Raw genomic sequence first — 20,991 nt, forward strand, 5'->3', positions numbered from 1 at the left:
CATAAAATTTCACCCAGTACTGTAGCTCTCAGAAATATTGTATCAACACAAAATGAGTGTGTCTCTGTGTGTTTTGTTTTGTACAGCTGGTCATTGGTTGAAATAGCTCATAAAAAGCCTAACCTTAGTGCAAATGTCCTTTTTTACAAATGGGTTACTGCAGATAATGTCCTCTCCTCTTTTCTTTTAAGTATAATAAACAAGGCAAGTACAAGGAAAATACCATTTCAACATCTTGAAGGTCATGTTTCCTTTAGTTGTGGGAACGAAATGACAGAAAAAACTGAACTAAGTTTTGTTTAACTGACTCACCTCTTGAGTGAAGTGGCATTTCTAGAAAAAATACAGGAAAGACAATATTAGGATGCTTGAGTAGTTTAGATGTGTTTATTGTCAAATCCTCTGATGTACTTTGTTGTCTCACCTGCGGGAATGAGCGTGATGGTTTGAAGGGGCGTCCAGGGTCCCTGCCCCACGGTCGTGTATGCACATAATCTGAAGGAAATGTTTGATAGGGGGGCTGAGAGATTTACAAACAGTTCATTGTTCAAACCCATGTCTACGACAACCTGAAAATACAAATATGCAGTCTGGTTAGGCACAAACAGCAACATTGCTTAGAATGAAATTCAGGTTATTCAAAAAACATGTACAGTATGCCTGGATGTGCCATACTAGAAACTACACTAGACATACTAGACTAGTCAAGATGTTAAAGGGACCCGTGATGACTTGTTTGTGTTAACCTGTTCCATATTGGGTGAGATGTACTCCATCTTGTAACCCTGCAGTTGGCCATTCATTTTTCCAGAAGGTTCAGACCATCTCAATTGAACCTCTGTTCCATTCACCACAGCTGTCACATTCGCTGGAGCTGAATCTGGAACTACAACAAAACAACATGGATTAGCATTCCACTTTGAACAGGGTGACTTGAAAATAAAAATAAATAATTTAACCAATAATGTAATTTGGCCAATCACTCAATGCATTTTCTTGTCTCATTAAGTACTGATGTACTGTATGTATAGGCATCAACATGAAACACACCCACATGAAAAATAAATTACTATATTATTATTGCTTTAGTAAATCGAAGTAAATATGCTAGTGAAAATATTGTTAAAAAGTACTTAAATTTAAGTAGACCTACAAAAAAAGAAAAAAGAAAATGTACAGGTAAGATGCTGATTTTTTACCATAGTTGTACATTATACCCTATTTGTATGGATTATTCTCCTTTATGGTTCAAAAACACTGTAGTATCTCGATTTTTAATATAGTTTCTGAGTGAATACTATAGTATACTGAAGTATTTTTTTTTATGTGGGTAAATATATTACTAATGCAGTCGCATTAGTCCAGATGCATTTAGCAACCAGATTTCGAGACAGCGCGAGCATTTTTGACAAGATCTGCAAATTTGGAATTACTTCTAGTTGTTATATCATGTGAAAAGACGAGTAGAACGCAAGCCTGCCACCAGCTCAGGCTGTGTGTGATAGTGAACTGTCGCGGACCCGCACAATCCAGGTCGTCATTGACAAGTTTGCACACAACGTGAATGCATCATTACAAGTCACTGTTTGCAGTGACAGATTTGAGGATGAACGATTTGATATATGAGACGTTTAAAACAAAACTAACCGCGGAGGAGCTCTGGAAACCCTTAATTTATCCGTGGATTACTTGAGACAGCGCTGGATCATTTCAAATCCATTCACAGCAAACGCAAATGAATGAATGCTAAGATAGTTAGCAGGCGAAATAGTTATGACATTTTGCACACAGATAGAGGACAGTCCCAACATTACCCAGAGCAAATTTGGAATCTCTAACTCAATCCAACAGTCCAAAATTTCACAACATTTACTCACCCTCTTGTCATTTTATACCTGTTTAACTTTCTTTCTTCTGCAAAAAACAACAGCAGATATTTTGAAGATGGTTGGTAACTGGCACTTATTCACTTGCATTGGTTTTGAGTCCATATGATAGACGTAAATGTGCGTCACCGCTGTTCGGTGACCAGCTTTCTTCAAAATATCTTACATAGTAAAATCATACAGGTTCGAAATAACAAAGGGAGGGGGTGGGGGGAGTAAATGATTACATGATTATCATTTTTGGGTGAACAATCATTTTAAGTCCTTTAAGCTATCATTTTAATTTGCTTCAAGGTTTCTTTAAAAAAAAACTCTGCATCAGAAATGTCTACATACTGTATGTTCCCCTTTTGCCTCGTTTCCACTGAGTGGTACAGTTCAGTACGGTTCACTACGCGCAATTTTTTCAGTTTCCACTGTGAATGGTACCCAAATAGCGAACCGTACCGTACCACTTTTTGGGACCCTTTCGTAAGGGTACCTAGCACAGTAGTACCAATAGTACCGGAACCTAATGGGTGGAGCTATTCTCACTGCAGAACGCTGATTGGTTTACAGAGAATCATCACTTGTGCGTGCTACAAGGGGAACCAAAGAGTATAGATACCAAGAGGCGAAACTCAATAGAACATTCCATTGTGACACCTGCACCCTGCGTTTCCGCCATTTTTGGGTGAAAGCGACTCTGCTTTCTGCTGTGGCGATGGCAATATCAGCTGCTTTGTTTAAAAAATAAAACATTAAAGCTGAAATTCAACCTGAATGATGATAATACATGACGACAAAAGCCTTGGCTCGCTAGAAACCTTGTCATATATCAAGCATTTTCACCCCAAAATGGCAGCCGCGCTGTTTTCTCTCAAAGTTGCACCTCTTGGTATCTATACTCTTTGGGGGAACGACAACACAGGAAGCGCCATTGTCATTACAGATTGCTTTGTTGCGTGAGAATGACGTCGATTGCTACTTTCCGGCGTACACCAAGCCTAGTTCCAGTGGAAACGCAAGCCTGATAAATGGTTACCCGTAACGAAGTGTACCATACTGTACTGTACTGAACCGTACTGCTCAGTGGAAACGAGGCATTTGTGTCCTTGTTGGGCTTTACCCCCCAATTGCTGCTTGCAGCTATATTTATATGTATTTTCTATTATTATTAGGGGTCAAGTCACGAAGTGGCTTAAATACCTATTGTGTCAGACCGTGTATTCTTGTGCTGCCAAGTCTATGGCAGCCCATAAAACTGTACATGGTAAATTGTTTTAAAACTTTAAAATCTTTCTTATTACCTATAAAGCCCTACATGGTTTAGCTCCTCAGTACTTGAATGAACTCCTTTTGTATTACAGTCCTTCACGTGCATTACGATCTCAGGCGTCCTGTCAGTTGGTAATACCTAGAATTTCAAAATCAAGTGCAGGTGGAAGATACTTTTCCTATCTAGTGCCTAAACTTTGGAACAGTCTTCCCTGCACTGTCCGGGAGGCAGACACACTCTGTCAGTTTAAATCTAGACTAAAGACGCATCTTTTTAATCTTGCATACACTACACTTCCATAATATAAATCCTCTGAGGGTTTAGGCTGTATTAGTTAGATCAACCGGAACCAGGAACACTTCCAACAACAACTGATGTACTTGTTGCATCAAAGAGTTCAGAACAGTACTCTACTCTCAGCCAGTCTTGTCTCATTGTTCCAAGGTTACCACAGCGAGCAGGATGCAGTTCATGTCCAGACCTGATGGTAGAGCGGAGATTGTTGAAGCGGCGACCTGACAAGAGCTGAGATGATAGAGCTGGATAAAGAAGGACGCAGCGACTTGACACGTCTTCACTACAAAATTTCAAATGCTATTAGATTATTAATGATAATCTTAAATCTATAATTTACCTTATGGTACAGTCTCTAACCCAAACTCCATAGTGCCACCAACAGTCCAAACTTCCACATATATTTTTGCCTATAACTTTTGAACCGTACATCCTAGAAACAAAAATCCCCTCTGAATCCTTGGCTCGTGACGAATCAGTTGCACTATATGACATCATTTATTGTCTTTTTTTTGCCATTTACAGTAAAATAAAATAAAAACTACTGTTTCGAACTCTTCCTAGATGGTTTGTCTGATTTGCACAAAATTTTGTATGCAGCATCTAGAGCATTGTTACTCATTGGGTGGCTTGCGAGCCTCCTGTGGCTCGCATGGCAGTAAATAATATGGTGAGATGATCACACGGTCAAGCGAGATATTTCATTAAAAAAACATAAAAAATAAGTGAGACAACATAACCCATTAAAAAATTCAGTATCTGCTCTATAACAAATAATTTATATAAAAATACCAAAAACAGTGGTATTACAATATGGAAATATAGACTAGAAAAGATATACTCTCTCTCCCGTTACGTCCATTAATGTAACACTGACTGACTGCGCAGCTGCAGTTTTTGGCGCTCTTTCCAGCTCTTAACACTTGACGTTAACTACTGTTATTTCCAGCGTTGGGCAGTAACATGTTACTGTAGTTTGATTACTTTTTTGGTAACGGAGTAATTTAAGGCGTTATAATTCCTAAAATAGTAATTAGATTATAGTTCCAAGCCCAGGTAACTATACGTTACAGCTGCGTTACATTGTTGCCGTTGTATCGTTTTATCATTTAAATTGTAGAAAGCGAAATAACTTTTTCAAAGTTTGGATGCCTGCCTGTCGCACCCGCGACGTCATCAAACTGGAAAGTACTACCAAAGCCACTCCATGGAAAGCCTGCCACCTTAAGCTAAAAACTTGTAACGGCCAATGCTATCGCCGCAGGCAAGGAGACTAGACACCGGATATGATTGGCTGAGGTGCCTCTCATGATCGATGTTAGCCTTTATGCTTTATTACTGTCAGTCACCAGCTGCAGTGCCCTCTCAAATCCACTAGAGGGCACTCCTCTCATCACGTGGACTGCCATCTCACACTAAATTTCCCATAATCCATTGCTGGACTCATTATCTATGACTACATTCACCTGTGTCTAGTTAACCTGATTACTTCAGTCTACATAAGCCTGGTTTGTTGTTTCTATCATGGTAAAGTCTTGTTTATGTCACATTGAATTTCTGAGTGGTTTCCTTGTTTGTATATTGTGTTTGGACCTTGGACTGTACTGCTGTCTTGTATGAACCTTTGCTGCCTCGACCATTGCCTGTGACCCCGTTTCTGATTGTTTTCTGCCTGCCTTGAACTTATTGCCTGTTTGTACCGGTTCTCCTTTCAATAAAGCTGCATTTAGATCCTCAACCTGTCAAGCCTCAGAGCAGTTTGTGATAATTACAGACCCACATCTCCCTATCACAAAACAAACTTTGGTACTACCAGCGAAAACAAACTAAGCATGGAGAGAGAAACGTATGCATTCTGTAGCTGGAAACAATAACAATCGTTATTTTGAGTTTACTTCTGTCAAAGGCAAGAACATTGTTGTGCGTTGTCGGTCATGTGGAGGTAAGCAAAACCCTCTCTCCCGCGTAAAACAACCTGAAAGTGCAGTAAAGCACGGTTAAACTTCTGGAGAAAGTAATGTCACCAGGCACGGAGAGCAATGAATCAATTTCTACTGTAGAGTGCCAGGCTGCTATTAGCAACATGTCATATTTTGTGTAGTGTATTTCGGGGAAACTATGAGTTTAACCACAGTAACATACGTATAATTAATGGTGATTAACCATTAACTATTTTATACACTTTACCTGATGCAGCAGAATTAATAATAGCGACAGACAAAATGTACTCGCCCAGCGAGTGATCAGCAGATCGTATATCAACTCTAAGAAATATTACTTTACTGGCCTTGGAAAAACAATATTCTTACTGTAGTACAGTACCACTTCAGAAATCTTAACGAAATCAAGCAGTTTAAGTGACAATGATATGTGATAAGTAAACACGGAAACGATTCGAGCATGGAATTCGAGCATGGATACAAATGCGGTTTTATTTACTACACTAAAGGGGAAATAAAACCAACTAACTAACAAAGACCAAACAATAACAAACAAACATACAACGTAAAAGCAGTAAAGAATGAAAGAAATAGACAAAGCAAAGAGTGGCAGTATTAAATCAGCTATTCGCATCTGCATAAACCATCAAGGACAATCTCCTTATTTAAAAGGGGCAAAGCTTAAGTGCAGCTATTTAGAAATAGATCAGATGCTTGCATTGGCTTCCTGGTTGTGCTGGGACATGTTCTGGTGCACGTGCAAAAAGGTTTCAGAGTCCTGATGAGTTCAAAGCAAGCGGGTGAGTCCGTCGGATTCTTTCTTAGAGCCTGACAAAGGTAGAACGAACTTGGCCGAAGCAAACTGCCCGGAAGAAGCTGTCTCCGAGGAGAGAGACAGGTCTCGAGGGTGCACGAACACGAGAGAGCGCGAACACACATGAGCGAGCACTGTTTCCTCCGTGCACAGATGTTTTAACCCTGGGAGCGTCACGCCCCTCCAAGGTGGGCGATCCAATGTGATGAGATGCTTTTGGGCGCGAAAACATGTTTCTTTGTCCGGCACACTAACTCATTTGCATTTATGGTCGCCTGGGAGTTTGGAGCAGGAATAGTCTTAGAGTAAAATAAAATGAGTATGGTATAAAATACATTACTGTGCTATACACCATATTCTAAGAAATGAAGAGGAAAACCTTCAGATATGAAACATGAAAGGATTATAATTACATTGACCTGTAGTTTGTACAAGAATGTAAATATACACAGAATACCACTAAGCACAAATGCCTTTGAGGTTATAGGTGAAGGAGAATAATATGGGGACAAGCATACACTGTGGGGTGGTTGTATATAAACTTTAAACCAGTCTTTTGTGGCTAAGGAAAGAGAAAGAGACATTCTTTTGGAAGAATTTGAGGCTCTCAGTCCCTGGTTGCCACATGGCTTTTCTCACTTTGGTGAACAGCCCTGTCCCCCCCCAAGAACCTCTTTTGAAGTCCAGGGTAGATTATTGGAATCTGTCCTGGTCAGTGATGAAGGTGTTTAGATAGGGCAGTTGGACCAGACTCGTTGGTGCCTGGTTGAAGCTTGTTGTGTTTTACGATCCCAAATGGTAACCTTTGATCCGACCAGACCCTACATTTGTCAGACTAGTTTTTGCTGCTCTAACGCTGTTATATTTGTTAAATGACGAAGAAATCATAATAGAAATATGCAGAAGCACTAGTTAAGATATACAAGTTATAAGAAACGGAGAGACTTTTTACATTACGGAGTATGCAGGTTTAGAAATACTAGTAAACATATTACATTTTTTTTTAAGTTAAAATGTTACAGAGTTTAATTATTATTATTATTTATGACAGGCTTTAGTATGGAATAAGCAGAAAGAATGTATTAAAATAATTAAAGACGAGATAGAGTAGAGTATGCACTTCCCAATAAAGTTTAGTCTTGAGAAGGCTAAAGAGGTTATTTTGTGTTTTTGAGGGGTGGGGGGTAGTAATGTAATGAGTAGTGTAACTAATTACTTTGTAATAAAGTAATCAGACCAGTAACTTGATTACTTTTAAAAGGAGTAATCAGTAATTTAATAACATTTCCAGAGTAACTTGCCCAACACTGGTTCCCTTTCTGTCGGTCTCTCGACATTGTGTCGAACCGACAGATGGGGTTCGCTCTTGAGAACCAATCGTCTTCTGACTATTTGTTAAAGGCCAATGAAATTGGCGAATTAAATTTGCATGCCAGACTCCGCCCTGGACATCCGGGTATAAAAGGAAGCTGGCGTGCTCATTCATTCACCTTCTGTTCTTCGGAGCCTTTGATCTTATGATCATTCTATGGTCTCTACTGATCTATTTCTGCTGGAATCGGCATGACGTGGTGCAGCGGACTGTCCCTTCCTGCAGCGACTCTCCCCTGTGCGTCTCGGCAGTTCCGGAGGTGTTCGAGTTTTTTCCTTTTTTATTTCTAAAAGGGCAATTTCTCCAGCGCGGCATGTCCCGCTGTTCTAGTGGGTGCAACGCGCTCATTGAGGAGAGGGAGGGACACGATGTTTGTCTCAGGTGTTTGGGTCTCCGGCACGCTGAGGCAGCATTTGTGGATACGTCATGCCCGCACTGCGGGCGGATGACTATTCAGATGTTGCGGTCACGGGTAGCTGTTTTCTTTTTGGAAGCAGCCGCCACTTCGTCAGCTTCCCGTCCTAGGACCGCAGTGGCTACGGCCCTGCCGTCCCTGACGGCGAGCGGCGGGGGTGATAAGGGTAGCTCCGTGAGCGGCAACCCGTCAGCCACAGGCTCGCGGACCGCTCGTGCCCCATCTCACTCGTCTGATCTTCCCCCAGGAGACTGTTCCTCCACCACGTACTCGGAAGTACGTGACGACGATGAGATGTCGCTTGCAGCATCGGAGGGCGACTTATTGGCATCCGATCCCGACGATTCCTCGGAGCTCCCTCCCTCGGGGGTCGAGCCCAGGATGAGGCGGACATCGAGATGTCAACCATGCTCTCCCGGGCTGCTGCGAGCATTGGGCTGCAGTGCACCGCCCCTCCCCAACGCTCGCGGCTGGATACGTGGTACCTTGGGTCTGGACGCGACTCCAAGCTGCGTCCAACCTCGGTCCCGTTTTTCCCGGAGGTGCATGAGGAGCTCAGTAAGACGTGGAACGCCCCCTTTTCGGCGCGTTTCCGTCAGACCAGCTCTGTCATCCTCACTTCCCTCGATGGTGGGGCAGCCAAGGGGCTATGTCGACATCCCCCAGGTGGAACGGGCCATCGCGGTACACCTGTGCCCGCAGACGGCCGCCACCTGGAGGGGTCGGCCTAGACTCCCATCCAAGGCGTGTAAGTTTTCGGCATCTCTGGTGTCGAAGGCTTACGCTGCCGGGGGCCAGGCTGCCTTCTCCCTCCACGCCATGGCCATCCTGCAAGTACACCAGGCCAAGGCGTTGAAGGAGTTCCACGAGCCAGCCCCCGGAGTGACGATGAAGCAGATCGAACCCCTAGTCCCCCTGTCTCGGTCCCTGGGAGCCTGGCTATGGCTTCCCAGACGTCACGGTGGCTAGGGAGGACGATCCATCTCGGCTACGCGATCCAATTCGCCAGACGCCCGCCCAAGTTTCGGGGCGTCCTCTCTACCTCAGTTAGAGGCGAGGATGCTCCCGTGCTTCGGCGAAGGAAGCGATCGAGCCCGTCCCTATAGCCGAGATGTTCGGGGGGTTTTGCAGCCCGTACTTCATTGTCCCCAAGAAAGGCGGGGGGTTGCGCCCCATTCTGGATCTGCGTACCCTGAACAGACACCTACACAAGTTGCCTTTCAGGATGCTCGCGCAGAAGCGCATCCTGGCATCGGTCAGACGTCAGGATTGGTTCATGGCAATCGACCTGAAGGACGTGTACTTTCATGTCTCGATTCTCCCTCGTCACCGGCCGTTCCTACGGTTCGCTTTTGAGGGGCGGGCATATCAGTACAGGGTCCTCCCCTTCGGTCTGTCCCTGTCCCCACGAGTCTCAGGGAAAGAGGTGTGCGGGTACTGAACTATCTCGACGACTGGCTCATCTTGGCACACTCGCGAGATCTGTTGTGTACGCACAGGGACCTGGTGCTCCGGCATCTAGACCATTTGGGGCTACAGGTCAACTGGGAAAAGAGCAAGCTCTCCCCCGTGCAGAGCATGTCCTTTCTCGGTATGGAACTCAACTCTGTCTCCATGACAGCGCGACTGACCACAGAGCGCACTCAGTCAGTGTTGAACTGCCTGAAACATTTCAGGCAGTCAGCGGTCCCCCTGAAACAATTTCAGAGGCTCCTGGGACACATAGCATCCTTGGCGGGGGTAGTCCCCCTCGGGTTGATGCACATGCGACCGCTCCAACACTGGCTACAGAGTCGGGTTCCCTGGAGAGCGTGGCACACCGGCAGCAGGCGTATGGTCATCATGCCTTTCTGCCGGCGCACCCTGACCCCCTGGTCCTCTATGACCTTTTTACGGACAGGAGTCCCCCTAGGGCAGGTCTCGAGGCATGTCAGGGTGACGACGGATGCCTCCCTGCAGGGTTGGGGTGCCGTGTGCAATGGGCACGCAGTGTCGGGGCAGTAGACGGGCCCCCACCTGCGTTGGCACATCAACTGCCTGGAGTTGTTGGCTGTGCTACTTGCACTGAGGAGGCTGCAGCCCCTCGTGCAGGGCAAGCACGTGCTGATCCGGTCAGACAGCACAACTTCTGTAGCGTACATCAATCACCAGGGTGGCATACGCTCACGGCAGCTAACACAACTCGCCCGATGCCTCCTCCTCTGGAGTCAGCAGGTGATCAGCTCCCTGCGAGCCACACACATCCCGGGCGACCTGAACCAGACAGCCAACGCGCTCTCTCGTCAGTCGACACCTCGCGGAGAGTGGCGACTCCATCCCCGCGCAGTCCGGCTCATATGGGAGCGGTTCAGCCAGGCGCAGGTGGACCTGTTTGCCTCCCCGGACTCCACCCATTGCCCGCTTTGGTACTCCCTGACCGAGGGTCCCATCGGCATGGATGCCTTAGCACACAGCTGGCCGCGGGACAAGCGGAAGTACGCCTTCCCCCCAGTGAGCCTCATTGCACAGGTCCTGTGCAAGGTCAAGGAAGAGGAGCATCAAGTGGTACTGGTTGCGCCCTACTGGCCCAATCGCACTTGGTTCTCAGAGCTGATGCTTCTGACGACAACTCCCCTCTGGCTGTTTCCCCTGACGAAGGACCTTCTTTCGCAGGGGAAGGGCACGTTGTGGCACCCGAGACCAGACCTCTGGAACCTCCATGTCTGGCTCCTAGATGGGACGAGGAGATCCTGAGCGGCCTACCCCCTGCGGTGATTGATCACTCAGGCTAGGGCCCCTGCCACTAGGCGGCTGTACGCCTTGAAATGGCGCATCTTCTCGTCCTGGTGTTCTTCTCAAGGAGAAGACCCACAGATATGCTCGATAGGGTACGTGCTGTCCTTCCTACAAGAGAGACTTGAGAGTAATCTCTCCCCTTCCACACTGAAAGTGTATGTTGCCGCTATCGCCATACATCACGAACCAGTTGCTGGCAAGTCTCTAGGGCAGCACGACCTGGTCATTAGGTTCCTTAGGGGCGCGAGAAGGCTGAATCTGCCTCGTCCGCGCTCCGTACCCTCTTGGGACATTGAAGTGGTCCTGGCGGGCCTCCAGAGGCCCCCCTTCGAGCCCCTGGGAGACGCCGCTCTTTCTCACCTGATGATGAAGACAGCTCTCCTGGTGGCGCTCACCGCCATCAAGAGGGTAGGGGACCTACACGCATTCTCTGTGTCCACAGAGTGCCTAGAATTCGGGCCTGGAGACTCTCACGTGATCCTGAGACCACGGCCTGGCTACGTGCCCAAAGTTCCCACCACTCCCTTTCAGGACCAGCTGGTGAACTTGCAGGCGCTCCCCACTGGGGAGGAAGACCCAACCCCATCCGTGTTGTGTCCAGTACGCGCATTGCGCCTCTACTTGGAATGCACTCAGAGCTTCAGAAGCTCTGAGCAGCTCTTTGTCTGTTTTGGAGGTCAGCAGAAGGGGAGGGCTATATCCAAACAGAGACTGGCGCACTGGATCGTGGATGACCACACTACGGCGTACCGGTCTCAAGATCGCCCGTGTCCGTTGGCAGTGAGGGCACACTCCACCCGGGGTGTGGCCTCCTCGTGGGCACTGGCTCAGGGCGCCTCTCTGGCAGACATCTGCCGAGCTGCGGGTTTTACAAACACCTTTGCGAGGTTTTACAACCTCCGAGTGGAACCGGTGTCAGCCCGTCTCTTGCAGGGCAACAGGTGAGAAACGGCGACCAGTAGGGCGTACGCCTGCGAAAGCGCCTTCCCTCTTCCCTCTAGGTGGGTCAGTGCGCTATTTACGCCTCCCTTCTTCCCCCTACTGGGTGAACAATAGGCATTCCATCCATCACTAAGCACCTTCTTGGGGACCGGGCTGGGCAGAGAAGCCCTGCCCCCTTAGGCCGGGTAACAGTTGAGTTATCTACCATATAGCTCTAACCGGACCTAGTGCTCCAGACGTGGTGACCCCCCCCACTGGGTGGTTCCGTCTGATGTATTCTCATGAGTGGTTCCCGCGCTGGCAACCCATGACCTCCCTAGGTGGACTCCCACTTTGCGGTTAACTCTTCAGTCCACATATTTTTCCCATTAGTTCTCCCCTGATGGTGAGACCATGCTGGTGTCTCCACTAATCTCCTCCCTACGGCGGGAAGTGGTCTCTGCAGTGTTTTTCCCCCAGGGGGAATAACGCTTACCCAGTGGCCCTTACGGTGTCGGGCGGCTTCTCGCTGTTAGAGAAACAGGCCTCCGCCTGTGACGGCCGGTGGTAGGGGGCTCCCCACCTTTAGTGTAAAGCTCTGGGACCCCCCTACCTCTCCACTGGATGGTCACAATTTTCGCGATGGTGCTCACGTCTGACACGCCTAGGCCAGTCAGCATTGCCTCGCTAGAGATTGTGATGCGGCGCTGTGGCGTTTTCCAGAGGAACCCCATCTGTCGGTTCGACACAACGTCGAGAGACCGACAGAAAGGGAACGTCTTGGTTACGTGTGTAACCTCAGTTCCCTGATGGAGGGAATGAGACGTTGTGTCCTTTATGCCACAACGCTGGCCGCCCACCGCAGTGGTCGAGGGATGCTCTCAGGCTCCTCAGCCCAAAAGGTGAATGAATGAGCACACCGGCTTCCTTTTATACCAGGATGTCCGGGGCAGAGTCCGGCATGCAAATTTCATTCGCCAATTTCATTGGCCTTTTCCAAATAGTCAGAAGACGATTGGTTCTCAAGAGCGAACCCCATCTGTCGGTTCGACACATCGTCTCGTTCCCTCCATCAGGGAACTGAGGTTACATACGTAACCAAGACGTTATTTCCAACATTTCATGCTAGTTAGCTTGTGTTATATATGGACTACAAATGGATTGATTTCTTATCAAACAATGTTGTGCACCAAGTGGACAGCAACAAAGCAATTTGACGGTGACAAAAGAGGGAACTAAAGATGGATTGCATGCAACAACCGCAAATCGACAGGAAGATGACTGGGACGGAGTTTGTGGAGAGTCAGCACCTGCTAAAAAGAGAAAGGTATGAGTCATTCAAGATGAGCATAGAAAATTTCAAGAAAAGTGGACAAATTCATTTTTATTTGTTCTCCAGAGATCGAACCCTTTGTGTTTACTATGGAAACAAACCCACTCTGCTTTCAAGCGCAGTAATTTGGCACGCCATTTCCAAACAACAAATCCAAATTTCAATAAAAGTTACCCGCCTGGAAGTGAAATAAGGAAAAGAAAAAAAGAACAGCTTTCTTCCTCTCTTTTTAGACAACAAAGGCTCATACACAGGACAACTTCTACAGCTGAACGTTTAACCGAGACTTCTTTTGAGATCGCGTGGATTTTGGCTCGGGGAAAAAAACGTTTTCAGACTCTGTGAAAGATTGTTTTTGCGGCTTCAGCAGAAATATTGTTTGCAGAGTTTGACAACAAAGATTGTCTATTTGCTATTGTAAAGCAAAATAAAGGATTGCAATTATCAGATTCCACCATGATGAGGCTGATTGAAAACATCGGCAGAGATGTGAATGACCAACTCCGTGCAGATGTGTCAGCAGCACTGTGTTTTAGCATCGCAGTGGATGAGAGCACCGATATGACAGTTGTGTCTCAGTTGTATGTTTGGATGAGGTTCCTTAAAGAAAAGTCTTTCCGAGAAGAAATGCTTTGCTTACTTCCACTTGTTGGCCAAACGAGAGGTGAGGACATTCTGAATGCACTTCTGGCATTTTTTGATGAAAAAAATCTCAGTTGGTCAGGTCTAGCAAGTGTGTGCACAGATGGAGCTCCTAGCATGCGAGGTAAGGAGAAGGGGCTAGTTGGGCTCATAAAAAATACCCAATTTTATCAGTTTCCATTGTATCATACATCAGGAGTTACTGGTATCAAAACTGAGAAATAATACATTTCAAAATGTGATGCAAACAGTTGTTTGTGTGGTAAACTTAATTGTCTCCAGACCACTGAACCACATACAGTTATAACACAGAATATGGTGATTGTGAAGTGAGGTGGTTATCTCGTGGAAAAGTTCTTGAACGGTTTCTGAGCCTCCTCCCTGAGATTTGCACTTTCCTGGACAGCAAAGGAAAACAGGAGCCAGAGCTGGAAGACCCATGCTGGATTATACAGCTGGCCTTTCTGACTGGCCTCACCTGTCAACTGAAGACTCTCAACCTGCAACTTCAAGGAAGAGATAATCTTCCAATCAACATGCTGAATGCAGTCAGAGCATTTCAGAATAAAATAACTGCACTGTACATACCAGACATAGAGTTCATTCACTTCCCCAAACTCAGAGCTGTCACCACAAATGACCCATCTCTGCAGCAGCACTTCAGCCACAGAGAATTTGTGAATGTTTTGGAAGAGCTAAGGGGGGGGGGGGGGATTTGAATCCAGATTCAAGGATGTGAATGAACACAAGGAGATTTTTAACTTTATTGAAAACCCCTTCCATGTGGATGTGTCATCGCTCACTCCAACTATCACTCTGCTCTGCCCTACTTTCCCCCTTTTGTATTTGTTACATTGCATATTGTCTGTTCACGGATGACAGATTGATAAGCAGACATGCTTTTTAAGACTGGATGTAACTTTTCATACATAGCGATAAAAGTGGCTTCCCTATTGACTTTGTCCTATTAGTGTGGCTCTCATGAAAAAAATATTGAAGACCACTGATCTAGAGACACTGCTGACAAAAAGTTATAAAAAGATTTTAGATTGTCTTATCAGTTCTTATGTAGCATGTCAACGAATTTCACGGTGTGATGCCAATATGGATTTGATGCTGTATCTTCCCCAAACTTTCGTGTATTGAAACTTGGCACATATCATCGCAGTCATGACCTGAGATAACATACACAGTTTCGGCACAGCATCACCTAGTGGTCCAGAGATAATAAAAATGTCTATTTCGGCTTATAACTTTGAAAACTTTGGTCTAAAATCATGAGAGTGGTCTCATTTGATTCCTTGAGTCATGCCGAGTCGATGGATAACCAATGTTCTTTCTTTATTCTGCCATTGTGGGCGTCGCCCATTTGGAATTTTGTATAATGCAGTATTTAACGAGCGCAATGGTGAATTGCTACAAAACTTGTTATTGGTTCATCAAGGTCAAGTTTTGAGAGGACCTGTAGAGTTACATGCCAGCACCCCCTAGTGGTAAAGAGATATAAAAAAGTTGATTAAAATGACAATAACATGAAAAAGTCATCATAATGATATTTGATTTACATTAGTATATTTGTTGGCTCAAGCCGTCGTTAGGGATGCACCGATACCGATACCGACACCAGTATCGGTAACGGCCGATACCTTGTTAAAATACTCGTATTCGTACATAAATTGCCGATACCACACACCGATACCACTCAACAGTATTTCACTATGCAGATGTGATTTGTTGTCCTACCTGACTTCAATGTCTAGGGGGAAACAACGAGCCGGAAACTTGGCTTTGGAGATTCTGCCCAAAAGCTTGTGTGTGAAAGCATCAAGACCAGACTGGTAGATTTTCACTGAGAACAGTAAGCAATGTCAGCGATTTGGGAATATTTTAAGATAAAAGATGACGACAGGAGTAAGGCAGTTTGTAAGATCTGTACAGCTACGGTGTCAAGGGGCGGAAAGGACAGTACATCGTTTAACACCAGCAATTTGATTAAACATCTGAAGACGCACCATAGTGCTAAGTACACAGAGTTCACTAATGCTAGTGCAAGACCGCAGCAACAAATCTTAACTGAAGTCTTGCTAAAGCGAGAGAAAATGTCCAAAGACAGCCCACGGGCCACAAAAATAACAGAGGCACTTACTCACATTATAGCGCTCGATGACCAGCCACTTTCAGTTGTCGATAATGTTTGATTTCGCCGTCTCCTCGTCGTGCTAGGGCCAAGGTATGACATTCCCAGTCGCCCCTACATCACAGATGTAATGTTGCCAAAGGTGTACGATATGGTGAAAAAAAACGTTAGGTCCCTGGTGCATGATGCTATGGCAATAAGCTTCACAACTGATATATGGACTAGTAGTGTCTGCCCAATGTCTCTCCTCAGTTTAACAGCTCAGTGGATAGACGAAGCGTTTACGGTTCACCACATCACGTTACAAGCAAAGCCATTTCAGGACTCTCACACCAGCCAAGCTATAGCTAATATATTCGAAGACATGCTACAGATTTGGGGCATCCCAAAAAGTTCCGTCCATGTTTTGCTCCGAGATAACGCGAAAAATATGATTATTGGCATGGCTGATGCTGGACTCCCTAGCCTGCCTTGTGCTGCTCACACTCTCCAGCTAGTGGTTCACGAGGGGCTCCTCTCTCAGAGAAGTGTTGCTGATGCTGTGGCTATCGGTCGCAGAATAGTTGGGCATTTTAAACATTCTGCTTTAGCCTACTCCCGCCTAGAAGACATTCAGTTACAGATCAATCAGCTCACAAAACGACTCCAACAAGACGTCCAAACTCGCTGGAATAGTACCTTTTACATGATCCAGTCCCTGGTCGAACAGAAACGGGCGCTAGGTATATATGCGTCTGAATACGAGCTCCCTGACAATCTCACGGCTAACCAGTGGACACTGCTGGAGAAGACGGCAACTGTTCTGGGTCCATTTGAGGAGTTGACGCGAAGAGTAAGCTCTTCGGATGCCATGGAAGCAGACATGATTCCTGCGATCACTGTGTTGCTAAGATTTCTATCTAGCGAGACAGAGGACAAGCACGGCATCAAAACTATGAAGGGAACGTTAGCTGCAGCCATCAGGAAGTGATTTGGCGATATTGAAGAAAACCTCCTCTACAAACTCGCAACTTTACTCGATCCGAGGTAGACCTGTGTGTGTGTGTGTGTGTGTGTGTGTGTGTGTGTGTGTGTGTGTGCGTGTGTCTGTGTGTGTCTGTGTGTGTGTCTGTGTGTGTGTGCGCGTACGTGTGTGTGTGGGAAGGGTAAACCCTACGGTATGGGGACAAAATGTCCCCACAAAGATGGCAATATCCAATACCCTTGTCCTTGTGGGGACATTTTTTTTGTCCCCATGAGGAAACAAGCTTATAAATCATACAGAATTAACTTTTTTGAAAATCTAAAAGAGCAGAAAGTTTTTTGTGATTGTTAGGTTTAGGGGGTGGGTTAGGGGTAGGGAATATGATATACAGTTTGTACAGTATAAAAACCATTGCGTCTATGGAATGTCCCCATAAAACATGGAAACCCAACATGTGTGTGTGTGTGTGTGTACTCAGAGGTTAATGCTGAATAGGATTCCATGCAAGTTACTTGGCTGGGGTGTTTTTTGTGGAATTCCCAGATGGCCACACAATGACCCTACATGTTTGTATGTTTTAGGTGTAAAGGTGTTTTTTTCTCAAACACCAACACTGCTGCAAATGCCAAGGAGATGCTAATGATTGAGCTGCAGAGGCTGACTACAGAATAGGATAAGCAGCAGGAAGATCACAACCAGCATGAACCACCTAACAGAAAACCACGCACGGACCAGGCCAGCAGCAGTTTAGACAATATATTTGATGAAATTGCAAATGAGCAAGCATCAGCAGCACTGACCCCATCTGCTGTAGGTTTTAATGCACAAATAGAGACATACCTTGGGGAGGCCTCAATGGCCCGTGAGGACAAACCACTGCAATACTGGGAGGTTAACAAAGTGCGGTTCCCTTCTCTGCCAAAATGGCAAACAGATACCTCTCAGCACCGTGCAGTAGCGTTGACAGTGAATGGCTATTTAGCGCAGTGTCACACATTGTGAATGAATAAGATAAGATTTTTGATTCTTTTCAATCAGGCTTCAGGAAATTACACTCTACAGAGACAGCGCTTGTAAAAGTTTTAAATGATATTTTATTGGCTACCGACTCAGGTGACACTGTTGTGATGGTGCTGTTAGATCTAAGTGCTGCCTTCGATAAAATTGACCATCAAATTTTGTTATCTCGGCTTGAGCAAGTTGTGGGGCTCAGAGGAAATGTTTTACATTGGTTTCAATCTTATTGTAAAGATAGATGTTTTTCGGTTAATATAGGGAAGTGTCATTCAGGTGTGGACCCCTGACTTGTGGGGTCCCCCAGGGATCTATTTTGGCTCCCTTATTGTTCTCCCTTTATATTCTTCCCTTGGGCTCTATTTTTAAAAAGCATGGCCTTCACTATCACTGTTACGCAGACGACACCCAACTATATTTGCCTCAAAAATGATGTAAACTCTCTCTCTGCTTGTCTTCTGGAAGTTAAAGCTTGGATGTCAACAATTTTTTTACACCTAAATGAGAGCAAAACGGAGATTATTGTGTTCGGGTCCTCTGCTATCCCAAACTTTGCTAAACTAACCCCGGGTGTTTTATCTTCATCTGCAAAGTCATGTGTAAGAAACCTGGGTGGCTTATTTGACAGTGCACTTAAATTTGATGGGCAAATTAATTCTGTTATAAGGTCTAGCTATTATCAATTAAGAGTACTGGCCAAAGTGAAATATTTTCTTTCTTTTAAACACTTAGAAACTGCAATTCATGCTTTTATATCCTCCAGACTGGACTATTGTAATTCCCTGTATCTTGGTTTAATCAAATCTCTGTTATCCAGGCTTCAAATGGTCCAAAATGCAGCTGCAAGACTTTTAACCGGTGGTTGAAAACATGAACATATAACCCATTTTAATGTCATTGCATTGGCTTCCTGTTCGCTCCAGAATTTATTTTAAAGTGCTGTTGCTAGTTTTTAAATGCTTGAATGGTCTTGCCCCCCATTATCTCGCTGACCTGCTCTGTGAACATCACCGGGGCGTAGTCTTAGATCTGCAAATCAAAGACTACTAACTGTCCCAAAGTCAAAATTAAAATCTAGGGGTGATCGGGCTTTTGCGGTAGCTGCACCTAAACTCTGGAATAGTTTTCCCACTCATATCAGAACAGCACAAACAGTTCATATTTTTAAATCAAAGATAAAAACACATCTTTTTACTTTAATTTATGTTATGTGATGTTTTTGTTATTTGTTGTTTTTGTCTCTTGTTGATTTACATATTGTCAAATTGTATTGTACAGCACATTGGTCAACCTGAGGTTGTTTTTAATTAGTGCTTTATGAATAAAAATCTGAATCTGAATCTGAATCTGAATCTAGTGGTCTAGAGATATAACTAAATTCATGAAGATACTTATAACAAATTAAATATTCAATATCACATTTACATTGCTAGATTTTTTTGTCTCAAGCTATGAAATGTGATAAAAAAATCGTCAGATTCCACCATTTATCCTGTCTGCCATGTTGAATTTTATTAAAAACATACTTTTTCAAACTCCTACAAAATATGTCAGATTTGCATGAAAGTTGGTAAAGATAATCTAGACACAATCCTCACAAAAATATATTAAAAGCTATTTATTGGTCAAACGGTTCACATATACCATGTCAATGAATTCAATGGCGAGCATACCAAAGGGTTATGTGTCTATATCTTCGCAAAACATTTGTGAATTATCACAAAACTCGATATGTATGATCAGTGACATATCTTGTTCACATCACATAAGTTTGGTGATAGTGCCACCTAGTGGTCAAAAGTTATAAGCAATTATACTGTGATCTAAATGCTTTTTACATGTTTTTAAATCTGCTTTTCAAAAACTTATCATCAGAAATGTCCACATATGCTTCCCACGTGTGCTAATAGTTTATAATCCAGAATAATCAAAGATTGATAACAATCAGAATTTTAGGAAGAAATGTTAATTAAATTTTATTTTTTAACATTAATATAACTGTGTCAAAAGTTGTGTTAATTGGACTGCAAAGTGACCATAACAGGTGAGAGTTGCTAACTATATTCTTAGTCTCTTTTTTTAAATGTTTGTTTTGTGATTTTGGTAGCTGTTAGCCTATTTGGCAACAGTTTATTTGTTTAGTGAAACTGTAGCCCTATTTCAACAGTCTGATGTCTCAAGTGTGAAAGTTTAATACTCATTTTTATTATTTTAAGTAGGTTCTAGTTTTACCATGTAATCAAGTAATCTAAAAAAATAACTGAGATACATTAAACACAACACGTGTTGCCTTTCTCTTCATTTTGACATTGTTTTGTAATATTTAAGAAAGTGTTTTTTCTAGTTATTTATGTAGGTATATTCAACAGACATGTTGATATTGGTAGATTTTTCTCTTTCAGAACTCAATAAAGCTGTATTAAAGATGGGGAAAATATTCGTTTTTTTTCTTCTTTATTTTATTATTTTCTGGTGTTCTAATGTTCGTTGTCATGGTTCTGCCCCATCTTGTCTTGCTTTTCTTGAGCTAGTGGCAGAACCATGACAGAACCTCTTGTTTCATGTGGAGAGGGGAATTTTGGCACTGATTGCCTTCCATACTCTCCAGGTCTCGTCATTGTTCCTGCCCTCTTGTTTCCTCGTTAGTGATAATTATTAGTTCATGACCCGCACCTGTCCCCTCTTGATTTGTTCCCTTATTTAATGCCCCTTTGTCCTCTGTCTTGTGCTGGATCATTGTACTGTTGTGTCGTGTTTATGTCATCGTGGTGAGTTCCTGTTCTGTAGTCAGTGTAGTTTAGGGCTGCAACAACTAATCGATAAAATCGATAATAATCGATAATGAAATTCGTTGTCAACGAATTTCATTATCGATTAGTTGGTCTGTGACGTCACTTGCGAGCTGCGCAGTTATAATTCAAGCGCATCTTCTTCCCTTTTAAAATTACCGTTTTAGATGTGTCTCTCCGTGAAGCATGAGCTGTGCAGTTTTAAAGTCAGACGTGTTTCTCCGTGGATGCGTCTCTTCGTGCAGCGCGAGGTGCGCAGTTTTAAAGTCACACGTGTCTCTCCGTGGATGCGTCTCTTCGTGCAGCGCGAGGTGCGCAGTTTTAAAGTCAGATGTGGTTCTTCGTGGACGCGTCTCTTCGTGCAGCGCGAGATGCGCAGTTTAAAAGTCACACGTGTCTCTCCGTGCAGCGCGAGGTGCGCAGTTTTAAAGTCAGAC

At 44.5% G+C, this 20,991-nt stretch overlaps 1 protein-coding gene across 1 annotated transcript in view; it reads right to left on the reverse strand.

Annotated features, from left to right (window-relative positions):
- The window catches only part of LOC130564422 (tyrosine-protein kinase receptor UFO), a 112,450-nt gene that overhangs the window by 60,540 nt on the left and 30,919 nt on the right, over positions 1 to 20,991 (reverse strand). Inside the window, exons 5-7 of the mRNA XM_057350500.1 lie at positions 747 to 886; positions 425 to 569; positions 313 to 333 (exon numbers count right to left, since the gene is read on the reverse strand). Coding sequence (XP_057206483.1) covers positions 313 to 333; positions 425 to 569; positions 747 to 886 — 306 coding nt within the window. The remainder of the gene's footprint in view (positions 1 to 312; positions 334 to 424; positions 570 to 746; positions 887 to 20,991) is intronic.

The sequence above is a fragment of the Triplophysa rosa genome, linkage group LG14 (assembly GCF_024868665.1).
Source record: "Triplophysa rosa linkage group LG14, Trosa_1v2, whole genome shotgun sequence".
NCBI classification, from domain to species: Eukaryota; Metazoa; Chordata; class Actinopteri; order Cypriniformes; family Nemacheilidae; genus Triplophysa; species Triplophysa rosa.